Consider the following 22,955-nt stretch of genomic DNA (forward strand, 5'->3'; position numbering starts at 1 on the left):
CAGGGGGGCGGGGGCGGGGGAAGATAGCATTAAGCGCCCTCTAGATCAGTGATGGGCAAACTACAGCCCAGGGGCCACATCTGGCCCTCCAGACTGGAAGTGTGGTCTGGGGCTTTCCCTGCTCTGGCACTCCAGCCGGGGAGCGGAGTCAAGTTCTTGCCCCACTCCACCCGGTTCCTGTAAGCAGGGGCATGTCCCCCCTTCCGGCTCCTACACAAAGGGGCAGCCAGGGGGCTCTGCACGCTGCCCCTGCCCCAAGTGCTGCCCCTGCAGCTCCCATTGGCCAGGAATCACAGCCTGCGGGAGCTGCAGGGGCAGCACCTGCGGACAGGGCAGTGCACAAAGCTGCCTGGCTGCACCTCCTTATAGGAGCCAGAGGGGGGACATGCTGCTGTTTCTGGGAGCTGTTTGAGGCAAGCGTGGCCGGAGCCTGCCCCCCTGAACCTCTCTTTGTGCCCCAGCCATGATCCCCCTCCCACCCTCTGAACCCTTCAGTCCCAGCCCGGCGCACCCTCCTGCACCCCCAACCCCTCATCCCCAGCCCCACCCTAGAGCCCACACCCCCAGTTGAAGCCCTCCTGCCCTCCAACTCCCAATTTTGTGAGCAGTCATGGCCCGCCATACAATTCCCATACCCAGATGCGGCCCTCGGGCCAAAAACTTTGCCCGCCCCTGCTCTAGATTCTAGGCTGCTGCAGGAGCTAAAATGCCAGGCTCTGGGGCTGCTCTAACTTACGGCAGGCTCCTGCGGGCAGCATCGCAGCCCGGAACCCTGCTACGTTTCATGCCAGGTGCGCCCATCTGCTCTGGTGGGCCCTGTGCGGGGAGGCCATGTAGGGCCCTGGGTTGCTCTTTCACCCATAGAATTCTTCCCAGCCCTTGCAGCTCCTATACAACCCCTTGTACACCTTTCAAGCAGCACAGAGGGGCAGGGGCTAGAACTGGCCCCTTGCTCTCTGCTTGGAAAGCCAGCTTCTACAATGGGCACTTCCCAGCCGATTGCAGGGGTGGGTCTCTACGGCACGCGTGTCTGGGTTTGCTTTCTGTCTGCACATACATTTAAGGAGCCCGGTGTCCCAGAGGGAGGCTCTGGCACTGTGGATGCCGAATGCAGGACGTCACCCATGATTTTTCCAGGTCGAGTTATTGTTCTGACACTCAGAAGATGCTACTCTTTATAAATTAAACTGTGAGGTTTCAATATGGAATGCCCCGGTGCTTCTCCTGGTTACTGGTCCCGACTGCAGGAAGAGGGGGAGCCGACTTCTCCTGCAGCCGTGGTGCAAAGAGTGTCACCATTTCTTTTTTAAAGATTAAAATGCCTACCCACCCCCCCGTGCCCGGCTCAGTGAGTCTAATTGGGATTAAACGCTCTGGCCTTTCAGATCACTCCTTAGTTTGCTGGAGGTGGGAGGGGATCTGGAGCTGCAGTTTACAGACTAACAGCAGTGTGGCCCCATGCATGGTCTTTGCCTGTATGAATCATGTCAAGATGCAAGGTCATGCATGGACTGTGCCCTTAACTAGTTGTTCTCCTCCCTTAGACCTCTGATAACTGGTCTTGCTGTGCCTTGCACCTGCCACTTGGGCAGCTAAAACCAAGTCTGTCTGTTCCCAGAACTTCTAAGCAACAAGGATCATACTCAGAACCACTGACAGTGGTAGAGCAGCAGATCAGTATGCCCTGGGGGCCACGTAGCCACCTTCCAAGGTAACTCCCAGCCGCACACTTCAGATCTGTCAGGCTGCTGCCCTTGACCAGCTGGGATTCTTAATAAACGGCTGTTTCCCAATTGATCACTAGTTGGCGCCTGACAGTGATTTCCAGAGGAAAATTAAACTGGAAGCAGCTGGGAGTCCCAGGCTATGGCTGCGCTCCTAGAGATGCGGGAGGAGTTTTTCTGCGGATATAGGACCACCACCTCCGCAAACACCGTTAGCGACATCCACAGAAGCACGTGTCTGTCAGCACAGCTACATTGGTCAGGAGGGTGCGTTTTCATGCCCCAACCACCATAGCTACACTGATAAGTTTTCAGGGTAGGCCAAGCCAGAGAGTTTATATGGCATGTCCCATGCCTTGCAGCTGTGTTACCTTGTGCTGTGACCCTGTCAGTTCTGACAAGCTAAGGCCAGTTGCAATAGCTCAGGACTTGGATGGGAGACCTCTAAAGAGACCCCCAGAAGAGTGGGGTTGGGGGTGTTCTTTGTTACCTACCCAGTGCTCCAGCATGATGTTAGGAGTTGCTGGAGGTGCTGTCTTTTGGGTAAGAAACTAAACTGAAGTTCTGATTTTATTTTATTTTTTTACGGTGATAAGCCCCTGCTGCTGCTGGTAAGAATTGGGGTGCTAACTCCAATGTCCTGGCCAAACTCCCGCTCAGGTCAGCGTATTCCGTGCCCCTAAGCTACCCCTGCAGTTTCACTTGGACACAGCGTTCTGCTCCACTGAGCCTCAGCTTGTAGGCTGTTGCCAGGAGCTGTTAAACAGCAGCAATGGTACACTCCAACGAGGGACGCCCGTTAGTAGGGGGTGATGTAAATCTCCGTTACGCAAGAATGACGGATTCCCACATGCTGCAGTTACATCGTTACCAATGTGGAGGTTTTGGGTGCAGAGGTTTAAGATTCAATGGGGTAACTTCCTCATGTGTTGAAGGGGCTGGTGCTTTTCTCTGATTGCAACCTCGCCCAGACAGAAGGGCACTGAGTCACAGCCAGAATGGTTTCTTTTTGCAGCCATAAGGGCAAGGAACTTCAGTGAATGTTTAAGTTCCGCAGGATGACATGGGGGCAAGTAAAGAAGTGTTAATTATGGGGTGTTAGCCAGCAGGGCTCAGTGCCCATCCTGCTCACTGATTAACACTCCCTCCCAGGGTGACTCTTTGGTCAAGGGTCCGGTTACAGATAGGATACTCCTTCCCTCCCATCTCTCTAGCCAGCACAGAGCCTGATCCTGTACCACTGATGTCAAGGGGAGCAGGATCTAGCCCTTGCTGTATGCTCATCACAGAGCCCATGAATACCCATCTCTGCGCCCCTCTCCTGTCAGCAGTCCCGTCAGGCCAAACAGAAACAGGAGGCTGTAGCCGAGAAAGCATATTGGCTTGTGGGGCTGAATCCTTGCAGGGCACGGTGTAGAAAGAGGGAGGGGGGCCGTTTCCTGACCAACCTTCCCAGGGTGGGTGGAGGTACCACTGTCTGTCTGGCTCCTGACCCCTGATCCTGCAAGTTATTCTGGGCCTGCCATCCCACCCCTTTCCGCCCTTCAGAGCTCCCCTATGCTCCAGCTGGAAGCAGCTGGGGCCTAAGCAGGGCAGGAAGGTGCACAGGAAACACTGGTGTGAGTCTGTGTCCCAGTGACTCCCTGTTCCCAGAACAGGATGGAAATCCAGGCCTGAATAACGGGAAAATCAGCAATGAGCATCCCCCTCCAGCTAAGGAGGGGGGGGGGATCAGTGATTACAAGAACATCCCCCCCCCAGGAAACACAGAGAGCCCCCACACCTGGTCTGCCTGCTCCTCTCCCCCTCAGTCCTAGCCCTTATGGGTCTGGAAGGATTCCACCCAATAGCATCACCTCCCCAAGGTTCTGGCTCAACTGCCATGAACTCCAGAGACCCCACTGAGCCCAGACAACGTATGAAGCCTGGCCCGGCTCACGCTGCCCAAGCCGATTTGAGGAGAGATCCTGCAAGAAAGACCTCATTCTTCTCCAGTTGCATTAGGGATGCTAAGCCCCACGCCAGGAGCTCAGGGATGGGGCAGGGGGGAGGGGATGCCAGGGCTCTAGGAACTTCACATGAAAAACACGTTGGTTCTCTTAGCTGTTTAACAAGGACTTCTGGTGCCTGTCCACATCAGGTCATTCCCCCAACTGGGAAAAGCCCTGTAGCCTTGAGTGACCCAGGGCTTCCCCCTCCTCCTTCAGGCAGTACATGGCCTCTGGCAGGAACAGCTCTGTTGGTCTTCAGTGTTACAGGAAACTGAGGGAATACACATGCGTGCAGCCCCTATAGTGCAACCGTTAGGACTTTCTGTTGTCCTTACGGCCCCACCAGTCTATAGCATGTACCATATAACGAACCCTCCCTCTGTTCGCCTTCTATAAGTAGCCATCCTTGAGGGAAGTCCCAGCTGGGATTACCCTGTAACCATGCTTTAGGCTGCTCAGGCAGATAGCTGCTGCTGGAGCATTGCCAAGGAAGTGGCCTGACTGGGGATGAGTCGGGAAGAATGTCCTGGGCTCACCCTAAGCCCTGAGGATGGTCTGTCACTGGGTGACCAAAGGACTTGCCTGGGGGCATACTGACCATGTTTGACTGCTGTCACTCTCTGATAGTCATTAACTCCTTTTCGTTTCTTCTAGTCCCGCCGATGGCCCGGAATCCTGCAGTGAATATGTTAAGGTAAGAAACCCTCCCCTTTCTACTGGGTGTCTTTTCACAGCTGTCCTGACCGTGCGAGTGTGGATGCTTATAAGCCCTACTTCTCCTTTAAAGATCAGCTGCATCCGCATTTCAGATCCAGCAGCAGGGCGGAGCACACAGCCTGCTCTCAAGAGCCCCTAGAGTGGAGCATCTTTACGTTCTGTCGAAATCCATCAGAGCTGCAGGAAGTTGGTTGTTTCTCCTATTCCATTTGCTCCAGTAGGTGCATTAATATCCGAGAGCGAGAGATGCTGAGGTACCAGCCTGTGGATGCTGTCTCATTGCATGCAGGGCATGGGAACCTCATTTGCTATTTATGCTCCTCCATCCTCCTCGTCTATGTAGGGCTGCGTTTCCCCAGTGGGAGCTTCCTGCTGCTCCCTTTTGGAGCCTGGTGATAAGCACCCTGCAGCTGCCAGCAGGCCTTTTCATGGCTAGAGAAGAGCCTAAGCCATTGCTCGTGAATCCAGAGCTGCAGGTCACCCCTGTTCCCAACCCACTTTCAGCCCATTCAGAGATGGAGTAGGGCTGGGCAGCACGATTGCAGCATGTGTAGATGTACCCAGGCTCACTCGGGTACCAGCAGCAGTGAAGCCGCAGCAGCATTTAGCGTGGACTAGCTGCCCGAGTAAGTATCCAGGGGCCCGGGTTGGCTTGTACAGGCCATGCTGAGGCCCATACTGCTGCAGCTTCACTGTGGTGGGTACCCACACTAGCTAGATTAAAGCTAGCTCAGGTAGGTCTGCAATCACCCCTCTGGTTACAGTGTGAACATACCCTCAAATGCACCCCAGGCCTGGATCCAATGCTTTGGTTCAGACCAATCTCTGATGTGAGAATTAACCTTGCTGCCACACGAGGCCTTTGAGGTTGGTAGGTGGGCGCACCAAAGAGAGACAGTGGAGGGCATCCCCTCCCTCCTCACAAGCAGCCCTCAGAGTGGAAGCTGCCTTCGTTTCATGCTCTGGGCAATGGGAGGGGTGTCTGCTCTCTTGGGGACACAGCCAGTGTGGGCCGTGGCAGGTGCCATCTCCTCGCTCAGCCTTAATAGGGGAAAAGCAGCATTTAGCCACTCTGGAGCTGTCACGTGAAAGTTGGTGCAAATCTTTCCAAATCCTCTGCAAAGACCCTGCTTATCCTCCAGCAAACTAGTCACATTCCTGAGGGCTCTTTGCGTAGTGCCAGGAATTCACTTGGGAGATGGCTGGCTTTATGGAAGAGCGAGCCTCTTTCAGCAGACTTCCTGTGGAGTTATTCGAAGAGGCAGGGGTGGAAATGCCTGGCTCAGGGGATGCAGAGTTTTTCCATGGGACAGAGAGTTTCACCTCTACACTAGCAGTTCAAATCCAACCCAGCTCAGTAGTGAATGAAGTTGCCCCCCCCGCCGCTGTCTGTTTGATGGGCTATGTTATATGAGCTGGTGTCTCAGGCCGGTTCCCAGTGGGTCAGTGTTCCCAGCCACAGGCCCAGAGTTCCAAACTGGCTAGTGATTTTGGCTGCCCAGCTGGAGACACCGTAGTGGAGTTTCTCTAAGAATCAGGCCCCTTGGCACCCAACTGGCCACCCCTCCAAAGTCAGGAGCTGCTCTTGAAAGTCTTGACAGTGGCACGAGGTGGCAAGGCCGAGGTGATGGAGTCTGAGTTACGCGCCTGCTCTTAGAGGTGGTCCCCCCCCCACAGTCAGGCGGAGGCAGCGAGGGGGGACGGTAGCATTACCATTGTTCATCACGAAGGGGAAGACTCCAGGTCATAGGTTCTGGACTGATGGTCCTTTCACCAGCACTGAACAATTTTTGAAGGCAGTTGTTCTTGTCTTTCTCCATAGCGAGACCCCACTCCCAGCTAGAAATGTGGGAAAGGCAGGGTGGCTGCATGCCATTAGGGCAGTCGAGACCACTAACAGCCCCCAGGTTAGACATCTACACGGCCAGAAGCAGGAAGTCCTTGGCTCTAGAATTGGCTGCTCATGTTAGCGTCCATGTTTGTTCAGCATCAGGGTGAGGCTCCTCTGTTCACACAGGCATTGTCCCGAGTGTGGGGATGATGGAAGGGCGGTGGGGGAGGAGGAAGTGGCAATGAAGGGATTTGCTTTAGCTGACGTTGAATATTGTTGTTCTTGTTCTATTTGTTCGTGCATCCAGAGCCTTGGCAATGGGAGCATTTTATAAATCATGAACTAACTAAAAGAGAGAGAGAGAGAGAGATGGGTATAAGCTATGGAGGGCTTTCAGCTTGGTGAGCCAACAGAACCCCCAGCTGCCAGAGTTCCTGTCCGGATTGAGCTTGTTCACCATTTGGGTCAGTTGTTCTTGGTGTGGCGTTGAACGGGGCTGGTTTGTATTTTGTCTGGCACTGGGCCGACCGCAATTCGCTTTGAATGGTTAGTGTGCGAGGTCACAGAGAGCCAGCGTAGGTATGTCACCCCCAGCTCCATGCATGGACATCTCCTAACAGCTGTGGTGATAGGAACTGGTGGAGTCAGCTACACACAGACAGAGCCATTGTGGAAATTTACATGCCCAGACTGGTAACTTGCTACTGTGCACCTTACATCCTCACCAGGGTGTGTCCACCCCAGACAGAGGGCTAGGTTGAGGCCTATGCCCCCATTTAAACCCTAGCTTGAGGCCTTAAGTGGGACAAAAGTGATGCAAAGGCTTTGTGCTGGGCCTCACACAGGGGTGACTTTCCCTCACACCTGTCACCTTTTTTTGGTGCATTTAACCAAAGAGACCCGTCTGATGTGGTTATTCATACAGTGGCCCAGGTATATATGGTGCTTTACAGGCAAATAAGACAAGCTCCCTGTGCCCGGAACCTTCTCAGCTAGATGAAAGTCAGTTGCATGCCCAGATTGCCTGATCCTCAGCCACGCACCCAGCAGCCTTGAGTTCCACAATGGGAATTTCACTACCCCCAGGTGGGAAGCATTTGCTGCTGCCATTAGTCCTTTCTGCCTGCAATACTCTTCCCCCCCACTCCTGGGAGTCAGTGCCCCCCTGATGGCAGCGAGTGCTTGGTCCCTTTCAGGAGCTTGTGCTGCCCATATCCAGGTATAATGCGTGCTCCTGGCTGGCGTGTTACCAGCTGGGACAACTGGTGTTCTCTCATTCAAGAAAGAGAGCAGCATCAGTTCCAGGCAGAGGGGGATTCCTTTCTGCAGAGGAGATTCCCCTTCCTAGCTGTTAGAGGTTAAAGGCGTTGCCAGTCCAAATGACTGTAATAAACCTAACTGCACAGCCGTGTTTTCTCCACCAGTGAGGGACATTGGTCTGCCTCCAGTGCAGGCTCCACGGAACCCAGACACGCTGACCACCTTTTGCTTGCTCTCCTGTTTCCCCATCATCACTCCCCCACCTCCTCTGACCAGATCAGATCCTTCAGTCCCAGCTTCTCCCTGCAGGTGTCACTGCAAGCAATGGTGCACTAGGACTGCCAGCTAATCTGGGTCCCCAGCAGGAGTCGCTGTAGGGAATGGTGGCACTGCAGTAGTTGTGGGAGAGCTCCCAGTTCCCCCAGCTCCAGCCTCTCTCAGAAAGAGGTATGATTGGGAACAGGGTAGCAGCACTGGCCTGTTGGGAATCTGCATTGGTACAACTCCGATTCTCAGCCATTGACTCATTTCTGTATGTGGTGCAAGTAAAGTGATAAGCAAATAGAATTAGCCAGCCCAGCTGTTCTGCAGCAACCAAGCAAAGAAAGATAGAGAGAAAGAGGCAGAGAAGAGAGCACGAACACCTCCCTGCTTACACACAGTTCAGTGCTAGCAAGGCCTAGAGTTCCTAAGAGAATCGACCAAGCTTGGCACTCATGGACTACAAGACCTGGCTAGGGAGGACTTTTCATCAGCTCTTAACCCCCAGTGGGTTTGCTCCTGCTACCACCAGAGCTGTTCTCACAGCCATTCACCAGCACCATGAAGAGCATCTGGACTGGGAAATGAAGCCCCAACAGGTCCCCCCTGCAGCCAAGCAGAGCAAGGATGGAGCATGTAGACTGCAGCCCAGAACCCAGGTCTGCTTAGTGACTCTATTTAGAGCCCAGGTTGCTGAAGTGAAAGAGAAGGCAGGCTGGGCAGTGTCCCTTGGGGAGCCGTGAGCAAACAGAAGTGAGCGTGCCCGCGTCCCCGAGGGAGCTGAGTGCTATTTGCTGGCCCCGTTTGCTCATTCACAGTTTCGTTCTGCTGTGGGAGCAGCTGCTGCCACTGGCTGATGCGCTCCTGTGTGCGGCAGCGCAGAGCTGACAGTCAAGTAGAAAACCACACACCACCTGAGCTACTGTAAATGCCGGACAGCAGGGGACCAGTGGAACACGGGGTGACTGGCATCTCATTGGACAGGCTGGGCCCAAATCTCCATTGCTTACACCCTGTGTAGTCATTAACACATGTGCAAAGTGCTGCTATCCTGATCTGGCCCAGTTTGAGCCCTGACTACTCCCCTTCCCATCCTGGGGAAGAGACAGGCCCCCCAAGGCCCTGGGGAATGGCTGCTATTGTGAAAAGAGTGAGTGATAAAGGCCAGAATTGCAGGACAATCCAAATTTCACTCTGTATGCAATCCCAGGCTCTTCAGAGAGCTGCATTGTGGCACAGATCAGGTCTGGCCCTAGAAAGGCAGGCAGATAAGAGATGGGAGATTGGGTACATAGCCTATGTACCCATCAGCATAGGAGCTCAGTGCTGTATCAACCAGCGCTGCTTCTCCAGAGAGGAGCTGAGTCCTGCCAAAGCTCCAGCTCTGTCTAAGGAAAGCAACAAAATCCTTCAAGGAGGAACAGGCTTTTCAGGAAGACGAATCACAATCAGATTCTTTCAGTTCAGCATCTCCCTGTAAACCACCATCTGTTCTGTCCCTCGATCTCATTCAGGATGAAAGAGGAGCCTGTGCTCTCCCCTTCCAGCAGTGAAGGGCTGGAGATGCCTATGGGAATGCATGTGTGTCACTGTCTCCATTATCAAACAAAGGCAAGAAGGGAATTAAACTCCAGGTTCACGTGGCAGATTTCAAACACACACACACACACACACAGCACTCCACCATCAATGGCATTTTCACAAGCACATTGCATTGTGCGCTATACTCTAGTCTGCTGAGACCTGGATCACCATGGCCAACCATTCACTCATAGCCCCTAGGATTCCAGGACTCTGCCCTGTGCTGCACTTCCTGCCCCAATTACCTCTTACGTGAAAGGTGCACAATATGGACATGCCATGTCCCATGCTGGGGAGGAAGGACAGCCTGGCGGGTAGGGCACTGGCCTGGGATGCGGAAGACCCAGATTCAATTCTCTGCTCCACCATGGACTTCCTGTCTTACCTCAGGCAAATCACTGAGCCTCTGTGCCTCAGTTTCTCTTCTGAGAAATGGGATGATAAAGCTTCCCTACCTTACAGGAGTCCCGGAGAGGAGGCGGCAGCACTGGGATAAAAGCACTGACCCTTGAAATGTCACAGAACAAAGCCCCTATGACCGAATCAGCCACAGGTCCCATATTGTATTTGTGTTTCCTTTCTGATCTTCCCATGCATGGTTCTGTGTGGAGCTGCCACTCTGGAGAAGTGTCTCTCTTCAGGAGCATTTGCTTTGTCCTTTCCTCAGGATGTGAGGGACTTGTTTGAATTAATTACATCAGAAAATGTACTGTTCATGTGTTAACTGCAACAGAAATACCTTTGTGTGTTAGCAGTTACCTAGCTCCTTCAAGGCAGCAATTAACACCTACTGTTAAATACCAAGCACTTCTGCACCACGGTTGCCCAGGTGCATATGCTTCCTGGGCCTTTGGGGATGGGGGTATGGTTGGCAATTGCATGGGTGAGTATTACTATATCTCCCTGCAGTATTTGGCGCTTCAAACGTTCGTAAGTAGCTTGCAGGCTCATCCTTCTCCCCCATCCCCTCCCACACACCTGCCTTGTTTCACCCCCAAAGTTTTGATCAATCTGGGCCTCTAATCCTCCTCTGGTCCATCTAGTCTAATACTGGCAGCGGCCAAAACATAATCACTCAGGAGAAAGTGGAGAACCTCCTAGGATGCCCCACCTGCTGGGTTATGGGATGGGCAGAGAATTCCTTCCATCCCTTGTGAGTGACCTTGCAACCTAAGATTAGATTTCCCTTGGATAACCAAGCAGGCAGGACTCAATACAGGGCAGCTGACACTGATGGCAGCTGTGCAGAGTGGTGGCTTCCTGCTGGCTGGGATGCGCGCCTCTCCCAGGGCCAGGGCCACTTTTCTCCGGACAAAGCTAAGAAACCTCCCAGTAAAGAGTGAAGGGAAAAACAAAGGTCAGCCTAGTTTGGAGAGAACCAAAAGAAAGTGCAAAAAGAAAAGGAGGACTTGTGGCACCTTAGAGACTAACCAATACAGCTCACTTCATCGGATGCATACTGTAGCTCACGAAAGCTTATGCTCAAATAAATTGGTTAGTCTCTAAGGTGCCACAAGTCCTCCTTTTCTTTTTGCGAATACAGACTAACACGGCTGTTACTCTGAAACCTGTCAAAAGAAAGTGCAGGGCTAGACCTGGTCTATGGGGCTAGGGGAGAAAAAACAATGGTACCAAATGGACCCTGAAGGCTGAAAGCATTCCTGATGTTACTCCATGGAAGCCACTGGCATGACACCAGGGATGAACTTGGCCCCCAGCACACAGGCCTATTATCACTTGTGAGCCCTTGCTGTGGCCAGAGATTGGCTGGACAGTTTCACTTTGGTCGCAGGCAACTCCCTTGACCCCCCAGTGGAGTTTGTTGAATTGAAGAGGATTGTGCTGGGTGGGGGCAGGGCCTTTGGAATGCAGGGAAGCCTGAATGGGCCTGGGTGCCGGGGTGCTTGGGCTGGGGGGAGTTAAACGAGGCGTGAACCCGAGTTCCCTTCCTTCCCCCTGGGTTTAGTTACTCCTTTGATTAGAGAGTGTAAATGTGAGAAAACAGAGCTGGTGCCAATTAAAGCTGGCTCCCTTCTCAGAGCTTGTCCCCTGTGAACCACCCGCTTCTTGAAGGCTTGTTAGCACAGCCAGTGTGGGAGAATATCCTGCATGGGGCAGCTGGGCCTCCTGGCTGTAATAGTGGGGCTGGCAGATCAGGATGAGGTGCCCTGTGGAGAGTCAAAGATGCCCTGCAATGTGTTTGGCTAGGAGATTGGGGTGGGCTAGCCGGGTGGGAAGATGCCTGGAGGCAGGGATGGGCTGGCAGGCTGTCAAAATGGCAGGGGGGGGGGGGGGCTGGCAGGGTCTGGGGGTGGCAGGGCACCCCGCCACCCCTGAAGCCTGCCTGCCTGCCCCCGCCATGGGGCACCCCCCCATCCCTGGAGCCAGCCAGCCTGCCTGCCTGCCCCCCCAGGGGGCACCCCCCACCCCTGTAGTGGGGGGGCTGGCAGGCTCCCGGGGGGCCCAGGCGCCCCGTGGGGCGGGCGGGGATTCCCAGCCGGGGTTGGCAGGGCCAGGGCCCCGCCGTGCCACGCTCCCCGCGGGCTCCGGGCTGGGTGGGGGGCGGGGCCGGGGGCGGGGCCTAGCCCGAGCCCGCCCCCAGCCTGACAAGGGATGAGGTAATCCGGGAAGCGGCTGAAATTGAAGCCCGGCCGCGGCAGTGGCGGCAGGAGGGAGCCGGGAGCGGCAGGTGCAGCGAGGGGCCGGTCCCGGCTGCAGCGCTGGGCCCCGGGGAGGCGCCATGACCGAGCGGTGCAGCCTCTGGAGCGCCCTGTCGGCGGCCGCCTGCTGCTTCTACCGGGGATCCTTCATGCAAGTGCAGGTGAGGGGCTGGCTGCTGTGGGGCACGGGGCCGGGCACGGCCACGGGGGGCACCGGCTGGCTGCTGTGGGGCACGGGGCCGGGCACGGCCACGGGGGGCACCGGCTGGCTGCTGTGGGGCACGGGGCCGGGCACGGCCACGGGGGGCACCGGCTGGCTGCTGTGGGGCACGGGGCCGGGCACGGCCACGGGGCATGGTGATGGAGACGGGCACCCTCTGATGCAGACCCTAGCATGCTAGGGGGCAGAGGTCAATTCCACCAGCCACTCCAGACTGGGGACTGCTCCTGGGGTGGGGGGAGGGGGGTCCCCCTCCCCGGCTCTGACTCATTGAGCAGGAGAGGTAGCACAGGTGTGCAGGGAGCATTTTGACTCGAGGTTTGGGAGGCAAATCACCCCCATGTTTGGCTGGGTCTCTGGGGTGCCCTGGGGGGGGCGAAGGTGGCAAGGAGCATCCCATGACTCAGGGCTAGGGGGGCAAAGGCAGCCCCCGGGGCTGGACTTGGCAGCATGGGAAGATGCAGGTGCAAGCAGGGATATGGGGAGGGGCACTGAGCTGCTGTCCACTGCAAGGTGAGGGAAAGTGGGTCAGAGTTACCCCCCACTACCTGGCTGAACCTTGCTAGGCTGCTGCTTTGGGGAACATAGCTCTTGGGGCTTGGTGGTCAACTCTGCCCCCTCCTCCCCAGCCGTGTGTCAGCAGCAGGGTGCCAGCTAGGTCCGTTCCCAACTGGAGATGCCCCCGGACCCAGATCTGCCCCTGGCTTCAGCCCTTGTTGGCCATACTTGGCTCTGGAGAGCGACTGAGTCAGGCTAGTGCTAACCCGGTTGCAGCCACTTGCTCTGCAGAGCCCTGAGGAGCAATCAAGAAGGGCAGAGGGGGCTGCAAAGGCTCACCTGGCACAACAAAGTCAGGCTGGAGACTGGGAGCTAAATCTAGCCCCCTCTCCTGCTGCAGTTGCTGCCTTGTATGTGCTGCCCACACCCCGGCTGGGGGAGCGGTGAGGATTCCCCCTGCTTTCAGACACAGCCAGTCTGCTTTGCAGGCTCAGCAGCAGCTGCCTGCCACAGGGATGCAGCAGGGAAAGTAGCCAGGTCCTAATAACATGCGTGTGCCACTTGCTGGGTACCCGCACTGGCAGCGGGGTTGGTGTTGGAGGGCTCCAGAGCCCTGAGAAAGCCTGGAGGGAGACTGCAGGGACGGGTGGAGGGATGCTCCCTTTTGTCTGACAGGGGCTTTTTAAACACAATTTAATGAAAATTGAATCCGTCTGGTTGGGACTCAAAAACCAAAATCCCTTCGCAATAGCAAGGGTCCAGGTTTTTGGCAGTTTTTCATTGTGGGTTGACAACAGCTGTAAGATTGGAATAATCATCCCTCCTTTCTCCCCCCTCCCCTTTGCCTTGTCTAGTTAGACTGGATTATGAACTCTCTGGAGCAGGGGCAGTCTCCCACTAGGTGCATGTACAGCACCTAGCACAAACAGGGCCCTGACCTCAGCTGGACTACAAACACTACTGAGGAATACTCCACACTTGGTCCTGTTTTCAAGCAACCTTTCCCCTCTACCGTCCTCCCCCTTCCCCCGGGCTTTCACCAAACTGGATTAGCCGAATACAATCTAAACTGAGCACAGAACCCCCAGTTTCTAGGCTTTTGCAGTGAATATTTTTCACGCAGCCCAAAAAAGCAACATGGAGTCTCAGCCTCATAAGAAAAGCCTCTTTGGCCCCTGCCTTTGTCACTTCCTTTCTGAAGGACTTGCTGCCCGACCCAACCGGGACCTTTACACCTGTCTGACCAGGAGACCATGGACAGACAGCAACGTAGGAAGAGCAAAGTTGACCTGTAGTTACAGCAGTGTCGTCAATGTGCTGTGTTGAGGTTGGCGGGTGAGCAGATACAATCCACAACCTAAGACACCCAAATCAGACACAGAGGATGCTTCTACCAGTGCTCCACTACCACCACTGGCCCTCTCCCCTGCAGCTCACTGTGTGCAAGGGGGCATTTAAATCCTTTCTTAAAAAACATACGCTTCTTCCAGAAAGTCTTCTGGCGAGAACCCACCCAACGTCAGCTCCAGACTTACCCCAAAAAACCGTCTGTGGTTTGAAGTTCACCTGCTCGGGCTGTACTACAGCATTGGCTGGGCCTGATTTCAGCTAAAGGACAGCTGGGGTCAAGGAGCAAGGGCCTGGTTCTTGCCACCTTACACCTGGTGTCACCACTTACACTTGTGCAGAGCAGGTGTGAAAGGCTACCTGTACTGGGGCAGTAGCAAGCAATGGAGAAGCAGGTCCCTTCAGTATCTGTTTCCTATCACACCAAGCGTACAGCAGGTGTCTGGCAAATGACAGGAGTTGAACAGAGCATTAGAAGAGTCCAGCTGCATTTGACTGGAAATTCAGAGGAGAGTAATCTAGTACAGTATGGGTTTAAAAACACCACTTTGTGGAAGGGATGACTTACCGCTGACACGCCCCCTCCTGGCTGGGCACAGTGTAGCAGTATCTTCGGCTGTAGCAGCCCCTGTTAACAGCCAGTCTGGCCCTGTAGTGGTCTACTTCTCAGGATTCAGCCCTCCCGCTGAGTCACATGTAGTCTCACCCCTTCCAGGGTAATAGAGTAACAAACCAGTGTCCAATCCCTCTACCTGGTCTGCCACCCTTGAGTCTGAGCCCAGTAGGTTATACACCCCTTTTCTTGGGCTTTGTACCACCTTACCAGGGGCTGGCAGTGGAATGCAGGCCCACCCTCCATACTAGGCTCCAGTCCAGGGCCCTAGGAAGGCAGTGAAAGGTCATTCCAACAGACTCTCTGATACTGCCTCCCTGGATGTATTCCTACCAAGCCTTTCTTCTCATCCTCCAGGAGCTTTTTCTTATAGGTCTGGTCCCTCCCTAGTAACAAAAGATTAGTTGCAGAGTTCCTCCCTGCACCCCCTCCATTATATGCTACACTTCCTCTCTTTATAGCATCACCTAGTCCCTCCCCAGCTAGGTTTCATCATTCATTAGGCCTAGCCAACCCTCCAGGTGCAACCAGGTGGGTTAATTGTGTGGACTCTCCGGTCCACTTTAGTCCTTTCATCAGCTGTGTGGGGTAGGCACCATATCACAAGTCCACGGCTTATGTCCCAGGTAACTTGGAGCTCCTTAAATCGTGAGGACTCTCCAGAACTGGGAGGTATAGCCCTCTGAGCTTCAGTGATCCTGTCTGCACTGTGTGAGTGTAGGCAGAGACCAGTCTAAATCCCAAAAGCCGTGTCACTGCAAGCACTGGTCTCAGTGTAAAACCTGGGCAGGATTTTCTGGGGACAGCTTCTCTTCTGATTGTTCCAGACCTTTGCTGAGGAATCTGGAAGGAACATCCACAGGACATACAGCTCTGGCTCATCAGTGCATGGGTTAAAGAAAGGTGCTTTAGCCACTCTGACCCAGCACTGCATGAGTTAAACCAGCTACGGTCTCTCTTGCTGGGACACTGCAGGGAATGTGGTGTTATGTCCCAGCAATGCAGGGTTAAAAGTGAGCCCCAAGCGCTCACCTGGCTCTGCCAGATCTTTATCTCCATCTATGTGTCCAAGCCCACAGAGTGAACATGCCCTGAACTCCACATGAATGACTGGAGCCTTTCCAGCTGACAACAGCATCTCTGCCCCTCCACCAATAGCAATGCACCGCCACCCAGCACTGGAAGCAATGACATCATTTCTGACCAATGACAGCTCGGCAAAGGGATGCAGCTGCAGCCTTGGAGTGAGATAACTAATATCTAGATAGATGGATGTGCATACGCACGGCCTGGCTGGGTCTACACTAGAGACTGAACCAGTAGCATAGCGCCCAACCTAAGTACCAACACTGCAACATCTCCGCCATAGCCGTGCTGTCTTGGCTTCAGCTTTGCCCCACAGCTCCAGGACTATCTGCTATTGTACTAACTGCTATTCCATAGTACAACTGCTATTCCCCCTAACATTTCAGAGTCCCCCCACCACACACACACATCCCACAGTCATGTCTCATTGTTCCAATGGAACGCAGCTGCTGTGAGAGGTCATGGTCATGGAGAGAGCTGACTTGTTGTGTAGCTATGAGCAATTCCAAAAGAGGGCTTTGAATATCAGGACAGCGACCTTGAACTGGAGTCTGAGGCAGTGCAGAGAGTGGTGTACTTGAGTGATGTGTTCAGTGACCTATGTTACTTAACATACGGGGTGGCGTGTTCCGTACCAGTGGGTGCTCTTTCGGGATGCGTGGCTGCGTTCCTAGAGAGAATGGAGGAGTGAACTGTTGTTGTTTTTGGTATTAAAGACCAGCATGATTGATTGTGCTCATTACACAGACTTTCCCCAGATTCTGCTTTATTATACACCAACAAAAATTCAGGCCAGCTGCAATGGCAAAGCAGAGTAACACAGTTACACGAACAATGGTAACTGAATATTTTACAGGTGCATCTTGCCCATCTAACTGGGGATTCTAGTCCTCTTAGGTGACTGTGGCAGAGGGGTTCAGTACCTGGAGTGAGGGCTATGAAGGAGCTGGAGAGTAGGAGGTGCTCCAAAGAGCACTATTAACCTATATCTGGCAGGTGCCAGGGCCAGTTATTAGGTTCAATGTGATGCCTGAGTCCTTGAAAAGCTCTCATTAGAATTGCCTGGTCTCAGGTCTCCTTCCCCTCTCATTCCACATCTGCCTGGACCTGTCCAGTCTCTTAAAAGCGGGCGTCATTTTTACCTCCTTCCATCATTCACTCCAAGACCCTTCTCAGGTCCCTCTACATGTCTCAAGTATTAGTTTTCCTTGCTTTTCCTGGTCCTTGGGCTTCTTAGCTGTTCCACCATGGATCGCGTCCTCCAGCCCCACATCTGTAGCAGGTGCTACAAAGAAAAAGAAGAGATGGAGTTGACAGCATCCCTGTGCAGAGGGTCCCAGCAAGGGACTGTCAGGCAATTCTTGAGTTCATGAGGAAATTGGGGTTACTCACATGGATCATATCAAAGGAACCACTCCCTGGATGGAGAGGCTAAAAAGTTCTGTGGGATTTGATGGAAACATGCATTACTCCTGCAACTGACTTGCATTTTCAGACACCACTGCCGAGGATCTGGGGGTGAGGGGGAAATAAGGGCTAAGATTAATTCTCTCTGCTAGACTGATAAAAGGTATCTTGTGCCTGACAGCAGGAGGATATGTGGCATAAGCTAACTCTCATGGCCTGTACTAGTTGTACATAGAAAATAAGCCCAGGACTGTCTTTTGTGCATTAGGTAGAAAGAAAAAAAAATGGGACTGTAGGTGGGTAAGAGAAACGTGTCTCTTATTGCCATGTCTGGCCTAGGGTAGAAAGAGAAAATGGAGTGTAAATGTCTTAGCTATAGGGACCCCATATAATTTTTTTCAATAAAATTCTCTGATTCTCAGCCTCTCTCTGTCCCTTCTAGTCCAGCCGAATGGCATGGCTCAGCCAGGGCATTCTCACCCCGGCTGGAAGCTGATCTACTACTGCAGGGGGATGCCAACCCTGGGGAACTAACCCGCCCATCTGGCTGATGGCATTTGGTGCTGTGCTGCACAGGGACGGGGGGTAGGGAAGCAGGGAGAGGAGGACCCCCCTGCCTTCTTCCAAGCAGTAATGGCAGCATTCCCAGGAACTTGGAAGACTGTCTCAGCTCCCATATAGCTTGGGCAGAAGGTTCTCTTCTCCTGCTGGGCCAGCATGGCTGCTGTGTTGGACTCCCTGAGCAGATCCTGGTAATGTCTGTAGCAGCTCCTAGTATTGTCTAGTTCTTCTGGCGTGACCGTTTCACCACCCCTTTCCTCCCCACTGTGCTGTGAGCTGTCTCCATGCTCTCTGGTAGCATACTGTGTGGCATAGAAGGGCAAGTGCCAAGCACCTGGTCCAGCTACTTATGGAACAGGCATGATCTCTACCCTGCACCAGATGTTCTGTTATTGTCCTGGTCCTTGTGCTGGACCGTAACTCTCTTGATCTCTTGGCATTGCTAACTGCTCTGGGTGATGCCCTTCTCAGCTAGTCAACCAGAATGCCCGGTTACACACCAGAGTGTTCCTATGACAGCATTCAGCTGGCCTTGGATCTCATCTTGCCAGCGCCTGCTTGTCGGCTCCTGGCCAGCTGGCAGCATGCTCATGGGAAGGCCTCCTCTGAGACGCGCTTGTGACTGAAGCGGAATCAAGCTGATTGCTGCTGAAGGAGTTGATTGCTGGGATAATGGCGCGTAACTCCACGGCGTGGACAGGGCTGGTTGTGCACATGGCTTCTGGCACACATGACCCCTGTGCAGAAGGCAGACCAGACAAGCAATTTAAGCAGTGACAGGTGCACTGTGGGAGAAGGAGGGCTGCATGCATGAACGATGCTCTCACACCAGCAATCCCCGTCCTTGCTGGCACTGCACACTGGAGGACCACGCGGCCTTATTCCAAGCATGTCTAATGCACATGGTACACTGCTAGCACGCCTGCATGTGAATGTGCAGTGCGTCACAGGCGTGCGAAGGGGACTAAGTGGTGGCTAATGCAGCACACTCTAGTGTAGGCAAGGCCATCCAGGGACAGCTAGGGAATAAACAGTGCACAGCACAGGGCTGGAAAGCATGGCAGAGCCCCTGCAATGGTGAGGATCTCTCCTTCCAATCAGCAGGGTAGCTCAGGGTGCTCTGTGCTCACAAACATCCCCCCCCCCCATCTGTAACGCAAGAGTCTCCTGCTCATTCAACACATTCCCTTTTTTCTGCTAGTTTAGCACCTGGCCATCAGCACTAATGCTGTCCTGGCCCCTGGCCAAATCCAGTCTTGGGGACAGTGGGTGCTGCTTGGCTGGGCTTGTTTGGTTTTGTTATCCTGCATATTTGCATATGTGGATGGTGAGGATTTGGGGAAAGCCCAGATGTACGATATTGGCTGGAACCGTCACTAATCGGGGGGGGGGGGAACAAGTACAAGACTAATCTGTTTATTGCGGGCGTAACATTGGAGGTCTTCAGGCTGACTAAGGCCAGTTTCTTATAAAACAGACTGAAATAGACCAGACTTACTCCTCTCATTCCTTGCTTTTTAAAAAAATAGACTATTTCCGGATGATTGCTATTGAACATTGATATTGTGGTAGCGGCGGGTGGGGCACATGAAGGGGTTGACGGGGAGATGGCTGTAGGGGGAACTGATGCACTGAGAAGTGAGATTCCATGCTCCCACTCTATATGGGATGAGCTGACTCTAGAAGCTTAACATACTGCGGTGCAGGACCCGCTGTATTCCCAGGAGGGAGGGCAGGGGGGAAGCTTTCAGTGCATGGATGGAGTTGTGATGGGATCTTGGGGGCTCGGCTGCATGTGCCCACAGTCTATTGATTGTCTATTTAGATTAGTGGCAAAGGTTAAAGATCCTCCTAGAGTCTCTCTGGCGAGAATGAGGTGTGTGCCTGAGGGGGTTGGAGAGAGATCTCTGGAGCAAGCTACTGGGGAGAGGGAAGGGCCAGTCTCCCAGCTAAATGATGCAATGACTAATTCTAGGCAGCAAACAGCTTTGAAAAAGCTCTTGCGGGCACTTTCTGACCCTCAGCCCTCTTGTTCCTCTGTGCATACCCCCCCCCATCTGGATTGCCCCCACTTCTCAATATATCTCCCTGTTATTTTCCAAGGTACCCCTGGGAAAGGGGGGGAAACTAAAGCAGGAATGAAACCGCCAGGAGAGCTGTTTTCCCCCACTTTGGGCAGCTCTGAGAGCAGCTGCATCAGCAGAGAAAAGAGGGGATGGATATGGCAGAATCACCAATTCCATCCCCACCCCCCCCAAGCCCTCGCACTCTCAAGCACTAGTGACTTCAATAGGATCCCCCCACTGTGGGGAGTCCCACCCCAAACCCCCACCGCTCCACCCCCTCTGTGTGGATCATGTACTGCCAGGTGGGCCCTGCAGGCTACATCCTTCCGCTCCCTGCTTCCCCTTCAGCCCTAGAGGCTAGTTTGGGAGGTGTTTTATTGGGAGCTTTTGCTGCAGGGGAGGGAGCTGCCGTGAACAAGCTGCTGCCGCCACTCACACGGAGAGATGCGGGCTTCTCCGTGTCAGAGGATGGGGTTGTCATGGCAACAGTATCTGCTCAGGCCTAGGCCCCCTGGGAGGGAGCTGGACTTTGGCTGCATCCCCTGGCTACCATTGGTTGTTAAGAAAGTTCAGCCGGGTTGAATGGGTTTGCCTGTGTGTTTAAGGACTTGAGGGCAGGAGCTTGCAGGAAACCTGCTGCTCCCCCTCAAGTCAGTGGGAGTTCTGAGTGCTCTGAACCTCACAGGACTGGGCCCCAGTGCCGTCAGAGGAATTCACACCCAGCGCTCCAGTCCAGTGGTAGAGACATAGGGTGCCAGGGCTCGAGGGCTCCAGAAGAGTGCAGGGCTCACCCCAGCACTCTGCTGCAGGTTCGCAAGAGCCACCAGCAGGTGAAAGAAGAAAGGGTCTGGTGTGTGGGATCTGGTTGGAGCCCATGCCAATGTAGCCAGTGCAAAGGATTCTGGGATATGTCAGGAGCAAGGTAGCCAACCCCCTCTCTGCCTAGTATGCCACTGGGCAGTCCAGTACAGCTTCACAGAGCACACAGCAGAGAGCTGAATGTGGAGCTGCTGTGAGCAGTCCAGATCCCTTGAAATCAATGGAGTTTCACCTGCTGGTGACAGATCTGGAGTTGGCCCCTTCTGGTCTTAGGCTGTATCTACTTGGTCACTGTTGTTCGAGTCCAGAGAGTTCAAATAAAATGTCAGACAGAGGAAAGGGAGAAGAGAGACTTTAAAACGGGAGGAAGGCTGGATGGAGCGAGAGAGAAGGCAGCCGTCCAGAAGGCCATGGCTGCAGAGCAGAAGGCGGTTGCACCTCAAGCACCTAGTGCATGCGGAGGTGGGCGTGGGGACAGAAAGAAAGCAAGTTTCTGTTGAGCACGGAGGGGGAAGGTCTGTGGGTTAGCTAGGGCAAGTCCAGGGAGGAGTTAAAAACAGAAGGGCAGTTTTCCGGTTCCAGGACAAATGAACATGGTGCCAGCAGACCAGAGGATAGGAGGGTATAATCATGCGTCTGCGTACTTTCCCCAGCTACCTCAAGCCATAGAGAATGGGGTTGTAAGAGGAGATAAAAGCTTGGCTCGGGACTTCAGCAGAGGTGGCATACTGTACACGCAGGGAATGCCTGGGAGGTGATGACAGGCAGATTTGCAGATGGAAAGCTTGTGGTTTAGGATGATGCCTAGGTGGAAGGCACATGGGAGGTCTGATTGCCCAAGACAGAATAATCTGCTTTAGACAATTAGCTGAAGGAAGCTGGGAGGAAACCACAAGTTTACTTGGTCAAGAGTGATGGGGAGGAATCATTAAAAGTGTCAAGAGATGGAGAGCCAAGTATCATCAGGGTAGAAATGGTTCAGGTTAAAAACAGAAAAAGGATTGAGGTGGTAGAGAGCAGGAGGAGGAAAGGAACCTTCTGGGACTCTGCAGAGAAGGGATCTCCACCAGTGGAAGAGTTTAATAGGCAGGAGCAGATCCATGACCACAGAGCACTTGATAGGGACTCAGGAGAAGGAGTCCTCGATGGTGACAAAGGCTTCCCTGTGGTCCAGGATAGTGAGGCAGGAGAAAGCTCCATGAGCAGAAGAGAAGCCTCACTCACTGTAATGTGGCTTCCAGGCTCTGGCCAGAGTGAGAACAGCCCACCAGAGAGGTGGTTGGAGAGCTGAGACAGAGCCACGCTCTCTAGCGTCCTGCTAAGAAAGGAGAGGGTAGATGGTGACAGATGTAAAAGAACAGGGGCAGAAACGGATAAAGGAGCTAACTGCAGAGAAGGTCTGGAGAGCACATAGACCTGTGGCAACAGGAATACTGGAAGGGGAGCAGACAGGAAGGTGTTGGGCATGGAGGCAACGTTCTAACGAACCAAGGCCAGCTGTCATGCAAGTGCATGTCTGAAGCACTTGCCTGTGGATGTGTGTGTGTGACCCTTTAATATCCTGCCAGCTGGACCATGGCTAGTGGTTTACTTCCAACTTCAGCCACCAAAGGCCTCAGTGAACTCTGCCGGTGCTGGGGCAGGGCAGCCCTTCTACCTTGTATCCAGATCAGAGACATGGGGGGGGAATAGAACCACAATTATTCCAAATCCCTATTAGTTTTAATGGGAATTCTGGCAGAGTAGGAATGCAAGAGCCTAGCCATAAATGGATGTGGCGATCACAGTTATTCGGTGTATTAGCAATTAGCATCACATAATCAAAACGGGTGACAAGGGGCTTCAAACCTCTAACCGATGGAGTGAGCCAAACTTTGCTGTCAGTTACACCCTGGATTGCAGTGCACTTGCATCATTGTACCTGGGAATATGGGCCAGTAGGTATAATAAAGAGGAGGAAAAGGTGGAAATTAAGCTAAGGAAACTTTAATAGTGAGATGCTTGTATCTGCATTACAGATGAGGAAACTGAGGAGGCATGATTTGCCTGACGCGGTAATATGAGAATGGAACCCAGGAGTTGTAACGCCCAGGCCCCACTGCACTAGATCAGCACCCTTCTTTGGAAGGCAGTGCTAACGTGTGTTACTGCCAAAGCCTTTGGCACCAATAGTTCAGCACTGGCCCAGAACGTGGGACTAACACGAAGCTGCAGGACTGTGGGTCATGCCTGTATTAAGTGGTGCTCCAGGATTCTTTCTATCCAAGAGAAGCCTGCATGAGTGTGTGTTGTGCGAAATAATGCAATGGGAGG

General features: G+C 53.7%; 1 protein-coding gene and 1 long non-coding RNA gene across 4 annotated transcripts in view; one reads left to right on the forward strand and one right to left on the reverse strand.

The window, feature by feature from the left end:
• The window catches only part of SH2D3C (SH2 domain containing 3C), a 54,213-nt gene that overhangs the window by 13,261 nt on the left and 17,997 nt on the right, over window positions 1-22,955 (forward strand). For 2 of the 3 annotated variants that reach the window (XM_075120302.1, XM_048823146.2), the window contains one exon: window positions 4,370-4,409. In XM_075120302.1, the coding sequence (XP_074976403.1) occupies window positions 4,370-4,409 (40 nt within the window). Of the gene's footprint in view, window positions 1-4,369; window positions 4,410-12,008; window positions 12,187-22,955 lie in introns of those variants that run through there. The other variant, XM_048823148.2, reaches the window with a different exon arrangement.
• Window positions 16,651-18,621, reverse strand: LOC125623567 (uncharacterized). The gene is made up of 3 exons (XR_007353049.2): window positions 18,258-18,621; window positions 17,182-17,301; window positions 16,651-17,074 (listed from the first exon to the last, which is right to left on the reverse strand). It is a non-coding gene; the product is annotated as an uncharacterized LOC125623567 (long non-coding RNA).

This window comes from Caretta caretta, chromosome 16 (genome assembly GCF_965140235.1).
Source record: "Caretta caretta isolate rCarCar2 chromosome 16, rCarCar1.hap1, whole genome shotgun sequence".
Lineage (NCBI taxonomy): Eukaryota > Metazoa > Chordata > Testudines > Cheloniidae > Caretta > Caretta caretta.